This window comes from Globicephala melas, chromosome 1 (genome assembly GCF_963455315.2).
Source record: "Globicephala melas chromosome 1, mGloMel1.2, whole genome shotgun sequence".
NCBI classification, from domain to species: Eukaryota; Metazoa; Chordata; class Mammalia; order Artiodactyla; family Delphinidae; genus Globicephala; species Globicephala melas.
The window spans coordinates 122225956-122241385 of NC_083314.1; the positions used below are offsets into that span (position 1 = coordinate 122225956).

Below are 15430 nucleotides of genomic sequence, written 5' to 3' on the forward strand. Positions count from 1 at the left end.
TATCTGCATTTGATTTGCTTTTCCATATGTTTCGGCAACACACAAAATGACTGAAGAAAAAGTATTTAATTTTAAGAAGATATAAACCCATTTTTATTTCAGTATTCCAAATCTAAAATAAAAGGGATTAATTGGTTGGCTGCCATTTTTGCATCAAAAGCTGCAGAATGATGATGAAGAATTTCTTAAAAGTCTAGTGGAATTTAATATTAGGGTTAAATGTAAAGGGAAGTTAATACATTTGAGTAAATGATATTCAGCATATTTAATACTTCACACCTGTCTCTGCTTGCCTGTTTTTCTTCCGCAGCCAGCCCCCTTCTCCCTGTTATTGCTTCCTCCCTTTTCTTCCCTGCCCTCCCAAACAATGTGCCATTCCCTTTTCCTCCTCAGTACCTTCTAGAAATTTGCCACAAACCTAAATTATCTAACTGCTTTTAGGAATGACTGCATAAAATATAATTCATTTCAAAGGCCGTGAATTTAAATGTGACTAATGGTCAAATTCAAATACTGTGGTGCTCTATTTCTAAAACATGAGAATAGGAAATAGAAGTAGTCTAATAAGACATTTAGTATATATCTAATGTAATTATTAACACTAATTTACAATTATTTTTCAAAAAAATTATGTGTGTATTTCAAATTATAACTTTTTCAATATATCTGGCAACTAATGTGTACTTGGAATGCTGAATAAAGTAAAAAATATTAGTATTACATTTTATAAAATAAAATGTGTATATATTAACAAAAAATAGGGCCCTCATCAGTCTGTGAACAATTTTTTGTAATAGTAATTCACAGTAATACAAATAACTATGAATCTTGCAGCTTACTGAATGTATACCCTGAGTTCCAGACACTTACGTTTCCAAGAGTAATTTCCCTACCTTAGGCCTTTGGGCTGAGATTATGTGAGTAAGTCTTCTACTGAGACGGAACTATAGAAATAAGGTGTTTGAGAAGACAACAGCTCTTTGCAGTTACTGAACAACTGATGGTCTTCCATTTTCTTTTGTCCATTTATAAAACCATAATCACCTTTGGGTTAACTCTAAAAGGTGGTGTGAGCCACATGCCTGTGGAAACACAATTTTATAAAATGCTCCCTTGTGAACCAAGAAATAAGGCAAACATATCAATATTACCTTTCTGCTGCCTTGTTTACTCACCTAAAAAAGATGGTCAAAAATGAAAATTTGGAAAAGGGAAAAGAGAAGAAGTTGGTGAGTAGAAAATGGAACACCTGGCTATTTGGTAACTACTCCTCGCAGAAACACTCTCTGCATTACAAAATATCTATTTGCTGAATTTCACCTTTTAGAACTATACTGAATGCCAAAAAGTATACTTTAAAATTCTCGGTATCATTCTAACAAACTTCAGAAGCATCCAGTGTTGGAAGTTGGGGGTATTAATTAAGACATCATTGAGTCATAATAAGAATGTAAAAGAAATATTCCTTCTGAATAACAGTGTAAAAGAAAACCTCGCCTAAGTTTTCAGACCTGCAAAGAAAGATTTCTTTTAGCTCAACTATTTATGATAACATTTTAAACCATAACTTGTAAATATAAATAAACTTAACATGAAGTTTCATAAATAAGAAAAAAGAGTCATGTTACACTTTTTTCTAACATCAAAATCAGTTCTTTAAATAGTTCTCATTTTTTAAGTTATATAACAAATATTTTCTTATATAGAACATATAGATGATAATTCTGAGGTTAATATAATGTAATTTTCAATTAAAATACAAAATTTAGCAAATATTACTTTCTTTTGCTCTTGGGAAAAATGAATTCTAGGTTCCTCATATTAAGACATATTATTTCATTAGTATAAGATATGAGTTGTTATTATTCTTCAGTGATTCCTGAAACTTGTTCAGCCCTGGGAAAATCTGCTTCATATTTCTTTTTGAGATTACTTAAATATGTTCGTAAACTGTCTGGATCCAACTGAGAGTTTCGAGCAGTTTGAACAAGCCTAGTAGCTAGATGGTACACAGCTCTCTGTCTTTCCATCTCAGGGGTACTCCTTTGGCTTTGCTGTTATTGAAAAAATATAGATAAAAATTAAAATATGAATACTATCATTTTTTATTTTGGCAATATTCTATCTCCTTTCATAGAAATAAGAACTCAATGGTTAACCAATCCCTTTGAATAAGTCAGCCCCATCCAACTAGCTAATCATGTACCAGAAGAAATAAATACTATTTTGAGAATAACATTTCTCATGAGTATTTACTACTTTATGACAGATCCTTAATCCTTGAAAACCACTTCTCAATGAAAAAAAAATCTGCTAAATGGTCAAATATCTCAACACAACACCAAAGAGTAATAGAAAATCCACAGAGTTATGTTCTACAAACATAACTTTCTCATCAAAAAGGTATGGGAAAACAGCACTCTGCTCATTGCTATGCAGTATTCATAATTTTAAATGTCACTCAGAGTACTACTCTGTATCTCCTACTTTAATTCCCCAACAGATAAACTAGTGGACAGAATGGGTCATCAGTAAACTGCTTGTCCCTCAAAACAGTTCATATATAGGATTGCTAGAGCCTAAAAGAAAATACTGCCTGAGGGGTAAATTACATTTTTAAAATAAGCAACATAAATTGCTAGTTGAAATTATGTCTTAATTATACTTACAAACTATACTTAAGGATACCCAAGAAATAATGTTTAAAATGGGAATCTTCTAATACTTTGGAAGACCTTCAGAATTCAGTCCTTGAATACCTCCCTTCAGTGTTGGGAGTATAGCTAGAAAATTCTACATTCATTTCTTTGCCTGAGCTAGAAAGAGGAAGCAGCATTTTCAGTCTTAACTATTTATGTAAAGACTTAGCTTCCATTCACTAAAGGAAATACAATCCCTTCAACTCCTCAATAGCCAAGAATTCCAGATATTTCTCTACTTTCACTATAGGAAAAATGAATACGACTCCGTGAGGTAGAATAAGATTATCATATATTGATCCATCCATCTATTTGATACACTGATTGATCAACTATCAGTTTATTATTTAAATGACAGTTATTGAATATCTATTATTATCTATATTCCAGACCCTATAACTTGCATTCATGACTATGGGGGCATACAAAAATGTCATCCTGACATGATAATGGAAGTCAAAAGGCTCAGTCTTACAGTGAAACACACATGTTTACAAGCAACTGATTAATCATGAAAAGTCCCATAAGAGGGATATAAAATGTTCAGAGGAAAGAAAGTTCACTTCCAGCTTGTGTCAAGAAAAGCTTAAATAGGATGGAGTACTTGAAATGAATCTTGATGGATAGAAGAGCCTAGAAGGGAGGGCATTCCAGATGGAAGAAACAGAGAGCAAACACATTAGAAAGTATGGTACACAATCAGGTCAAAATGATGGAATGACAAGTAATTCAATGTGGCAGAAATGTACATTATAGTTAAATTGAGTAATGTTATACAACACTGAGGTAGTAAACAAAGGGAGATCATAAAGCAGTAGTTAACAAACTTTAGTTTGCTTAAAAATCATCTGAAGACTGGTGAAAAATGTAAATCCTTGAGCCACAGGAGACCCTTGAAAATCTGGGATGGTACCCAGTATCCCAGGTGATTCTAACGTAGGTAATCCTCAGATTACATTTTGAGAAATAACCATAGAAGACTTTCAACATTAGGCTAAGGAGTTCAACTTTTATTTGGTAAGACACAACTGAAAATTTCCGAGCAGGAAACAACATAAGAACTATGCATTAGAAGACAATCTTGTAGAAGTATGTAGAATGGGTTGGAAAAGAGAGAGAACCTACTGCTTAGTCCTAATGAGAGGTAATTAAGAAGAAGGACTCATAGCTCTGATGGGTCACTGGGAGATCTGAAAGTGAAGAGATGAGAAGATTTTTCAAAAGATGATAAATTTAATTTCGAACCTACTGAAGAGTGAAAACATAAATTAAGATTTCAAGAAGAAATATGGATAAAAATATATAGATTCAGAGTCAAAAAGAAATGAAAGTGGAGGCTGAGGAAAGGTGAGATCAGCAACAGTATAGTTTTTTTTTTTTTTTTTTTTTTTTTTGTGGTACGCGGGCCTCTTACTGTTGTGACCTCTCCTGTTGCGGAGCACAGGCTCCGGACACACAGGCTCAGCGGCCACGGCTCACGGGCCCAGCCGCTCCGCGGCATGTGGGATCCTCCTGGATCGGGGCACAAACCCGTGTCCCCTGCATCGGCAAGTGGACTCTCAACCACTGCGCCACCAGGGAAGCCCAAGAGTATAGAATTTTAAACAAAGAAACGATGGTAATACTTCTGTTTGGTAGGTGGAATAATATAAAGCACTAGTGAAGAAAGGAAAGAAGTAATAATCAAAGGGGTAGGAGAATAAGAACATCCAGGAGAGGACAATTCCACAGTAGCCAAGACAGGGAAGAATTATGAAAAGGGAAAGAAGGGTAGTGGCAAATGCCGTAGAGGGAACAGGGAAGATGAGAAGTGAAAAAAAGGCCATACGATTTTATGAATAGTTAGTTTTTAAGAGGAAACTTTCTGTGGAGTGATGACAAGATCCAGTTTGCAAGTGGAAAATGGAAGAAGCAAGTATAGATTACTCTTGGGAAATTGGCAGTAAAAGGAAGAGAAATATAATTTAAGAAGGTAAAAAAAAAAAGATTTATTGGGAAAAACTTAACCATATTCATAGGGGGAAAAAAGCCACTGAAAAAAACACTAAGAAGAAAAGAAACTGATGAAGAAACTGATCTTAATCGAGATGGAAAGAAGGTAGAAAAGTTAACCTTAAAAAGGTTGAAAGGGGCTTCCCTGGTGGCGCAGTGGTTGAGCGTACGCCTGCTGATGCAGGGGACGCAAGTTCGTGCCCCGGTCCGGTAAGATCCCACATGCCGCGGAGCGGCTGGGCCCATGAGCCATGGCCGCTGAGCCTGCATGTCCGGAGCCTGTGCTCCGCAACACTGGAGAGGCCACAACAGTGAGAGGCCCGCGTACCGCAAAAAAAAAAAAAAAAAAAAAGGTTGAAAGGTAATCTCTTCCTCTGAAATAGGAAGGAAGAGAAATAGGTGAAAAACGAATTCCAAAATAGAATTCTGAAGGAGGAAAAGGTTCAAGGACTCACCAGGATGACCTCAAGTCTCTCAAAAAGTATAGGAGGTAAATTTTTTTGTAGAGAGTAAGGTTATTGAGGGCTCAGGAAGAGTAGAAACATTTTGAAAGAGTTACTATAAGAAACCACATAGATTAATGGGACAGAAGAAAAAACTGTTCAGTAAAATATTCAACCAAAGTTAGTATATACAAATTTGCAGTGGCTAAAATTAGCCTGAATATATTTTGAGCAGCACCAGGAAATCCAAAACCTAGAAGGCTACTGGAGAGGTTGCCCATAATTGGAATTTGGCAAGAGGAATTCTGAAGAACTAGGTAATGAGAGGTTCTTTAGAAGTGAAGCACTGCCAAAATTACTGGCTAAGGAATTCCAATGGAGTAGTTAGGCATGGAAAGTCATAAAAGCAGTCTAGGAGGTCAAAAGACTGAGGAATGCGAAAGAAAAATTGAATGCAGGTTAAGAAAGAGTGAAAGACACAGGAAACTGTTAATACTGAAGAAAATTTCATACTGCACCTAGCATAGTTTACTGAACACACTGGATTCTTAAAACAATATAAGGCAACTTGATGTAAAAACCTGAAAAAGGATTTCCAAATTTTCAGTTAACAGATGTGAATTCAGTGTTGGATCTACTGCTTCCTAGCAAATCACTTAAGCTCTATGAACCTCAGCTGTAAAAATGCACATAAAAATAATACCTTTATTATTTATCTTTTATTAGACCTAACTGCTTCAAGAAGAGTTATGAGGCTTATATATGATAATGGATAGAAGAGTTTTGAAAACTATTTAAAAAGACATGAAAATGTTGTGCATAGTGATTTTTATTTTTAATGCTTACTTTATAGAGATTTCTTTTCTTATCATAAAGTCAATGTAGTAACAAGTAGGAACTGAACTGTTTAACTTTTGTCTCCTATCTTATTAGTAGGTATGCTGGGAAAAGTTATAATAGATCAAACCAAAAAAGTTTTGAGAAGTAAAAAGGATTTTCTTTATTTAGGAATTAGGTTTTTGTTTTAAATATTTTAATTATTAATTATATATATTTAGATCCGAGGCCATAATAAAAATGTACACTAAAAGTATTTTCTTGAATTTGAAAAACAATTCTTATTGCTAAAGAGTTTCTTACCAAAATTTGTCTGGTTATTTGACTTGTGATTTCTTTGGCATCCAAGACAATTGATGGTGGGAGTGATGACACCTCTGCAGCTTTTAATCCTAAAATTATCAAGAATGGGGCTTCAATATTATTATTGCTGGTTTTGTTAAGTTTGTTTTAATCAGTATGAATCTTTTCTTCACAGACTTAAATTTCCTTTCTTAGGTATTTATGAACTACTTAATTCTCAAAATTAAGTTTCCCTAAGTTCTGGATGACAACTTACCAATTATGAGATTTAATTACTTGCTAAGACATGTAAGACAAATTAGAATATCAATTACCTCTGAAGATACCTCTGAGATAGCAGAAAACATGATAGGGAAAGGAAAAGAGGTAATAAAAAAATCAAATGGTAGTAATAACATTGAAATTCCAACTACAAATTCAGTTGGTTTATAGGTCAAAGGAAATAACAGGTTTTTCAGGGTAGAAGAAAGTGTGGTCAGAGATAAGCCTACAGCTGAATATTCATCTGTCTAGCGGATCAACGAGGGAAGAATTTCTCTGAAGACATAATGGTAGGTGACTACTCTTCATGCAAATTCAAATACCAACTAGTATTCTCATGTTCCCAGATTTTTATTGTGTAAATGCCTTACAGACTTTCTACTATGTGCTAATAGTTTATTTATTGCTTTAGAGGCAACAGAAGCAACACTAACATTTATTTAGAAGTTACTAATTGCTAGGCACTATGCTAGGCAGTTTGTATTTGATAATTCATTTAATCTTCAGAAATCCACATATATCACCATTTAATAGATGAAACTGAGGCTTATAAAGATTAAACATCTGATACAAATTAAGTTACCCATTTGATTTTCCCATTTCAAATAGCAAAACAAAGATGCTATTTTTACCCTCACAAATGTCACATTCATAGCTAAAATAAGTTTTGGAACTTTATGTGTAAAATTCAACTGAAAATTCCCTCAATCTGTGCCACTTTACATGTCACAAAATGATTTAGATAGAAAATATCTAACCAAGTTTATGAACACACATAATTTGGTAATACATTCCATTTTAAGACTTAAGAGTTAGTTATCAAGTTCCCTGAATCTGAAGAAAACAGAGGGATGCTGTTACTGAAAGAGTATCTAAGAAATACATAATTTTCAATTCATTATATAACTTGCAAATATAAACTAATTACATTTTTCTAAGGATAGAAACTATACTTCTGGGACTTTCATGTATTATAATTCTACATAGTTACTGTTAATATGTTTTAAAATAAGCTTAATATATGTAAAATGTGAGTTTGACATAGAAAATACAGTCTTAGATCATATAAGCACTCAAAAGAATGAAAAGGAAAGTTGCTTAGACTGACAGTCAAGTAAAGAGAAGAAAGTTTGTCTTACAAGAATATGTAGTGTTTCAGTGTATATATATAATTTCTATATGCAATACCATAATTTTTTTCTTCTGTAAGTCCCTTAGAAAGTTTGTAGGTATACAAGATTGCTTCTTTATTTCTTGAGGTGTTCTTTACATGTTGAACTTCAAAATGGACGTTTTCTACATTAGGATATAGAACATCTATATGGCATAGTTCCAGGAAATGTGTAGCGAACAGTGTAAACGCCTAGAATATACAACAATGAATATCAGTATTTTTAAATGAACTAGAAAATTTTATTTTAACTATTTAAACATAAATTTTTAGTTTAACCTTCTAAGTAGCTTAGCAGAAATGTAGAAATGAAACTGATGAACTTTGACACTAACATGGTCAATTCATCTTAAAATGTTTTGAAATTTTATATTCAATGAAGAAAAATATTTATTATGATTACACACACACGTATGTTACGCCATGGGAAAGAGAACAAATGCAAAAATCCTAAAAAAAAGAAACCTGAAGATATTGAAAGGATGAAGTTTACCAGAAATAAAGCTACTAACTGAGGTAATCATTTATTAGAGAAGTAATCCACAAATGAAATAATAAAATTTCCCTCAACTTTTAAAAACCTTTACTTTAAAACTAGCTTCCTTCCATATAAGTAGTTTTGGGAAAGTGAAATCAATGGATTGTCTTAGGTATTTGAAATTGCAAAGGTTTTTGCTTTTATATTTGCATTGTGTTTGGGATAGGTACTTAAGGGGAAAAAAGGTTGAGGACACTGCTTAGTACAATGATTCTTAAACTTTAGTAATCCCCTGGAGAGCTTGTTAAAGATGCAAATTCTTGGTGCTTATCCCGCTCACATTCTAACAATCAGCAGTGTAATTTAGGGCCCCAGGGAACTGCATTTTCCCTAAGTACTTTAGGTGATTTTGATGGAGGTGGTTCAAGTGACTTTTGACCAGCGCAGTGGCTTCCTGCCCAGAGTTACTGAAGCAGAAGGAGATATGACTCTAACTCATTATGTTTTAAGATAAAAGTGAGAAACTAAATAGGTGATTAGTGGAAATTTTAAATATTAAGACATTAAAAAGAAAGTATCTGACTGGCAAATGGCTATCAACTATGGAAAGGGGGTAGCAGAGGGAGGAATGGTTTTGTATATGACAGAAAAATAATAAATCTCAAAAACTACTAAACAAACCAAAAGGTGGTATAAAACAAACCAAATTTACAAAGCAACAGGAAAATATTTAGAAACCCAGTAAACTATCAATATTTAGAAGCTAGAGACCATGTTCATAATAACACTAACATGCTCAAATTTTATATATCAAATCAATCTATTCTAGTAACTCTGTAAACTCTATTTTGGGTTAATTAGACTTAACGAATAATTATTCAGGACCTTTATATTGCAAGGATTGTGCTAGGCACTAAAGATACTAGATTACAAATTAGGCTCCTTAAAAGTAAGTAGCGGGCTTCCCTGGTGGCGCAGTGGTTGAGAGTCTGCCTGCCGATGCAGGGGACGCGGGTTCGTGCCCCGGTCCGGGAAGATCCCACATGCCGCAGAGCGACTGGGCCCGTGAGCCATGGCCGCTGAGCCTGCGCGTCCGGAGCCTGTGCTCCGCAAGGTGAGAGGCCACAACAGTGAGAGGCCCGCGTACCGCAAAAAAAAAAAAAGTAAGTAGCAATAATTATATTTTTACTATCAAGCCAGCTGCTTCAGGATGGTGGAGAACATGATAAGACAAGTGAATTCCATGAACACGGGCCCATTGCTGCATTGCATTTGTTAGGAAGTGAGTTCCTTAATCAGAAGCAATTCTGCAATTCTGTGTGGAATACTGTGATGGTGGATAAAGCATTCTGTTAAGTTCATGGGTGGTAGTTTTTGCAGAAGCCACATATGCAGGGAAGGCAACTCTGTATCCACAGTAAGTATCTAGTCCAGTAAGAACAAGTTGCTGCCCTTTTCGTGATGGAAGTGGTCCAACATAATCAACCTGCCACCAGGCAGCTGGCTAATCATCTTGGGGAATGGTGCTGTATCAGAGGCTCAGTGCAGACTGGGCAGGTTGGCCATGGTGAGTGGAAATTTATTTTGCTGAGCCCATACACAACCTCCATCCATGCTACCATGGCCACTTTGTTCATGAGCCCCGTGGGTGATGGCAGGGGTGGCTGAGGAAAGAGGCCGACTGATATCCACAGAACAGGTCATCCTATCCAGTTGATTATTAAAATCCTCCTCTCCTGAGGCCACTCTTTAGTAAGTATTCACATGGGACACAAATATATTTCCATTTTTTTGCTTATTCAGAGAGATTTATCCACATCCCTCTTCCCCAAACATCCTTGTCACCAATTTTCCAAAAATGTTCCTTCCAAGTCTCAGCCATACCATTGGCTACAGCCCATGAATTGATATATAATCACACAACCGGCCATTTCTCCTCACAAGCAAAATAACAACCAGGTACAATGCTTCAAGTTCTGCCCAGTCAGACAATTTTCCTTCACCAGTGTCCTTCAGGGACTATAAAGGGACTATAGTGCTAGAGCTGTCCACTTTTGGGTAGCACCTGAATATCATACAAAACGATCTGTAAACAAGGTAAGTCTTCTCTTCCCCTGTCAACTCTCTATAAGGCCACAGGTACAAGGTGAAAGAAAGTAGTTTAGTAGGAGTGGGGACCATGAGTACTTGGGCCATGCCTTCATGTAACTTACTTGTGCCTTCAGGGACTTCTCAGGCCCAATCATGTATATACCCCTTCCATTTGATGATGGAGTGCTGCTGTGCATGCCCAACGTTATGGCTGGTGGATCAGATAACACCCAGCTCATGATGGGCAGCTCAGGTCACATGATAACTTGGTGGCCCGTGGTTAATCATTGTGTCTCTACTAAGGCACAGTAGCAGGTCATGAGCTGTTTCTCAAAAGGACAGTAGTTATCTACAGAGGATGGCAGGGCTTTGGGCTTTGCTCCAAAATCCTAATGCCCTGTGCTACAAGTCACCTACAAAGGGCCTGCCAAAGGGGCCAAATAGCATCTCTTATCTGTCACTGATACTTCAAACGCTATTGGACCTGCTTGATCATATGGCCTAAGTAGCAGAGCAGCTTGCAAGGCTGAACCTGTTGCAGAGCCTTCTCCCGCTCTGAGCCCCATGCAAAACTAGCAGTATTCAGGTCACTTGGTAAATGGGCTGGAGTAACACAACCAAATGAGAAATAGGTTGCTTCTAAAATCCAAAGAAGCCAACGATATATTTTGCCTCTTTTTAGCTGTAGGACAGGCCAGGTGTAACAACTTATATTTCACCTTAGAAGGGATAACTCAACATGCCCCATGTCACTGGACTCCTAGAAATTTCACTGAGGTAGAAGGCCCCTATAATTTTTCCCTTTTTTACATTTTTTAAAAATTGAAGTATAGTTAATTTACAATATTGTGTTAGTTTTAATTGTATAGCAAAGTGATTGAGTTATACATATATGTATATTCTTTTCCAGATTGTTTTCTATTATAGGTTATTATAAGATATTGAGTATACTTCCCTGTGCTATGCAGGAGGTCCTTGTTGTTTACCTATTTTATATACAGTAGCATATATATGTTAATCCTAAACTCCTGATTTATGTCTCCCTCAACCCCTGCTATCCCTTTGGTAACCATAAGTTTGTTTTCTATGTCTGTGAGTCTATTTCTGTTTTGTAAATAAGTTCATTTGTATCATTTTGTTTAGATTCTACATGTGAGTGATATCATATGATACTTGTCTTTCTCTGATTTACTTCACTTAATATGATAATCTCTAGGTCCATCCATGTTGCTGCAAATGGCATTATTTCATTCTTTTTTATGGTTGAGTAGTATTCCACTGTGTGTGTGTGTGTGTGTGTGTGTGTGTGTGTATACACACACACACACACATATACATACCACATCTTCTCTAGCCATTCATCTGTCTATGGACATTTAGGTTGCTCCCATGCCTTGGCTATTGTATATAGTGCTGCTATGAATACTGGGGTGCATGTATCTTTTCAAATTATAGTTTTCTCTGGATATATGCCCAGGAGTGGGATTTGGTGGATCATACAGTAGCTCTGTTTTTGTTTTTTTAAGGAACCTCCATACTGTTCTCCAGAGTGGCTGCACCAATTTATATTCCCACCAACAGTGTAGGAGGGCTCCTTTTTCTCCACACCCTCTCTAGCATTTATTATTTGTAGACTTTTTAATGATGGCCATTCTGACTGGTGAGAGGTAATATCTCATTGTAGTTTTGATTTGCATTTCTCTAATAATTGGTGATACTGAGCATCTTTTCATAGATGCCTGTTGGCCATCTATATGTCTTCTTTGGGGAAGTGTCTATTTAGATCTGCTGCCCATTTTTTGATTGGGTTGTTTGTTTTTTAGATATTAAGCTGTATGAGCTGTTTGTATATTTTGGAGATTAAGCCCTTGTATGTAGCATCATTTGCAAATATTTTCTCCCATTCTGTAGATTGTCTTTTTGTTTTGTTTACGATTTCCTTTGCTGTGCAAAAACTTTTAAATTTAATTAGGTCCCATTTGTTTATTTTTGGTTTTATTTCTATTACTCTAGGAGACAGATCCAAAAAGATATTGCTGCAATTTATGTCAGAGAGTATTCTGCCTATATTTTCCTCTAGGAGTTTTATAGTCTTACATTTATGTCTTTAATCCATTTTGAATTTATTTTTGTGTATGGTGTTAGAGAATGGTCCAATTTCATTCTTTTACATGTAGCTGTCCGATTTTCCCAGTACCACTTATTGAAGAGACTGTCTTTTCTCCATTATATATTCTTGCCTCCTCTGTCATAGATTACTTGACCATAGGTGCGTGGGTTTATTTCTGGGCTTTCTATCCTGTTCCATTGATTGGTTTTTTGTGCCAGTACCATACTGTTTTAATTACTGCAGCTTTGTAGTATAGTCCAAAGTCAGGGAGGTTGATTCCTCCAGCTTCATTCTCCTTTCTCAAGATTACTTTGGCTATTTGGGGTCTTTTGTGTTTCCATACAAATTAAAAAATTCTTTGTTCTACTTATGTAAAAAATGCTATTGGTAATTTGATAGGGACTGCACTGAATCTGTAGATTGCCTTGGAGTACAGTCATTTTAACAATATTGATTCATCCAATCCAAGAACAGGGTATATCTTTCCATCTGTTTGGGTTGTCTTCAATTTCTTTCATCATCTTCTAAGTTTTCAGAGTACAGGTCTTTAGGCCCCTGTACTCTTGTTGGATTTATCTCCCCTTTCTGATACACAGATGTCTTACCAATAAGTCTAGAGTAGTTGCTACTTTGTTCTCACTAGGTCCAATCAGCATAATGTTCTCAATGTAATGGACCAGTGTGATATCCTGTCAAAAGGAATCAAGATCCTTACAAACTAGATTATGACGGAGTTGGAGAGCTGATATACCCTTGAAGTTGGACAGTGAAGGGGTACTGCTGACCTTGCCAGCTGAAAGCAAACTGCTTCTGGTGATCTTTATTGACAGGTATGGAGAAAAATGCATTGGCTAGATTAATTAGCCACATACCAGGTACCACGGGATATGTTAATATGCTCAAGCAATGAAATCTCATCTGGTACAAATAGCTGCAATTGCAGTCACCACCTGGTTAAGGTTACAATTATTCATTGTCATTCTCCAAGGTCCATCTGTCCTCTGCACAGGCAAAATAGATGAGTTAAATGGGAATGTGATGGGAATCACCACCCCTGCAACTTTCAAGTCCTTGATGGTGGCACTAATGTCTCCAATCTCTCTAGGAATGGGGTACTGCTTTGGGTTACTATTTTCCTACCAAGAAACAGTTCTAGTGGCTTCCATTTGCTCTCTCCTACCATAACAGTCCTCACTCCACAGGTCAGGGAACCAATGTGGGGATTTAACCAGCTGCTGAATACACATATCCCAATTATACATTCTAGAACTGGGAAAATAATCACAAGATGGGTTGCATACCCATCGGGCTCACTGTAAGATAGACCTGAGCTAAAACTCCATTGATCATCTGACTTCCGTAAGCCCTACCCTGACTGGTAAACCACAGTGATGTTTTGGGTCTCTGTAATTAGAGTCAGTTCAGAGCCAGTGTCTAGTAGCCCTCAAAAAGCCTGATTATTTCCTCTTTCCCCAATGCACAGTTACCCTAGTAAAAGGCTGTAGGTCCCTTTGGAGAAGGCTGGGAGAAAAATTAACATAAAACATTTTTGGGGTATACCAGAGTCCCTCCTCCTGGGGACCTGGCTTCCCCTTCATTTAAGAACTTCTAGATCTGTAAACTGGCTCAGATCTAGAAACTGGCTGAGGGGCCCTGACCCTCTTTTTTATGGTTCAGGCTAGACTTTTGTTCACCTGACCTAAAACTTTTCTGCTTCTACAGATCACGTACAAATTTAATAAGCTTCCTTTCTATTTCACTTCTAGGGACACCACAATCAACTAGCAAATGCCATATGACTGCCCAAGTCAAGACTATTCTGATTGCTGCTTGGACTCTGCTGTCTGTTTTGGTAACCATGCCTGTCTTGCCTTTGGTAGTAGAGTACCATCCATTGGTACATCCTGCTATGGCAAGATCCAATTACTCCCACTGTATTCAGGTTTCCTAATTCAGTGACTGCAGTTTCCACTGTAAGATATGACCTACAGAGAAGAGTGATCACAGAGCTCTTTAAGGATGTTGGGGCTCTCCTCACAAATTTATTTCTCACAGTCACGGTGAAAGGTATGTCTTCTGGACCCTTGCAGAGTAGGTGAGTAGGTCTTAAATGACAAATCCATAACATTCCAATCTCCCTAATCCTCTGAATCTTTTCCTTTACATTAAACCAAGGCAGATACAGCATTTGCAAGTCACTCACTATGGGCTACATTTTGGTTCATGTTTCAACTAACAAACCAAACATCCTGAGCTGCAACATGAAATTCAAAACCTCTGCTTAGTGAGTACATATCAATAAATTTGGCCTTATCCAACTTCATGTTCCTTCCATCATTATCCCACATCCTTAATATTCAGTTCCATACATGTTCCCCAGATTTCTATCTGTATTTATTAGAAAACTCAAGTAGTTCTTTCGAAGTGTAGTGTACCTCTCATGGGCCACACTTCATACCTCACCTTTATGGGCCTGCTGGGACCTGAGTCTATTTATAGTTTAGAAGCATAGAAGGATGGTAAGGGTGGATCCTGAGGAGAATTAGCATTGTTTTACAGGGCAACTGCCTTAGGGGAAGTCATTACAGTTTCTTCAGACAAAGCAGACTTAATCCCCTCATATGGGCTGGGGATGCTACTCACACTGAGGGTAGAGAAGCCTCTTCCACTGGCAAAGAAGACTCATTAGAACTTAGAGGTTCAATGTCCCCAGCTTTATTAGAGTCTTCCTACATGTCTCCACTCCAACCTTCAGGATCCCATTCCTTGCCAATCAATGCTTTGACTTTAAAAATAGAGTTGCTACTATGTGGCTGGGAGTTCAACTTGCACTGTAATTCAGCCAGTCAAAGAATGAGACTCTGGGTTTGATTTTCAGTAACCTCAGGCTATAGGAGATAAGAGTCTCCTTCAGGACATACGTAGAAGCTTTCAGGTCATTTAGGCAGGGATTTACTCAGGAATTTGAATTCCTGAACTCATCTTTTCTTTCCCCACTTTGTTCAGCAAATTAGAAGCAACCAGCCAATCTCATTATATTTGTTA

The 15430-nt window shown here is 36.7% G+C and overlaps 1 protein-coding gene across 1 annotated transcript in view; it reads right to left on the minus strand.

The window, feature by feature from the left end:
- Positions 1-1862: 1862 nt before the first annotated feature.
- The window catches only part of MSH4 (mutS homolog 4), a 96640-nt gene continuing 83072 nt past the window's right edge, over positions 1863-15430 (minus strand). Inside the window, exons 18-20 of the mRNA XM_030865973.2 lie at positions 7724-7898; positions 6275-6363; positions 1863-2054 (exon numbers count right to left, since the gene is read on the minus strand). Coding sequence (XP_030721833.1) covers positions 1863-2054; positions 6275-6363; positions 7724-7898 — 456 coding nt within the window. The remainder of the gene's footprint in view (positions 2055-6274; positions 6364-7723; positions 7899-15430) is intronic.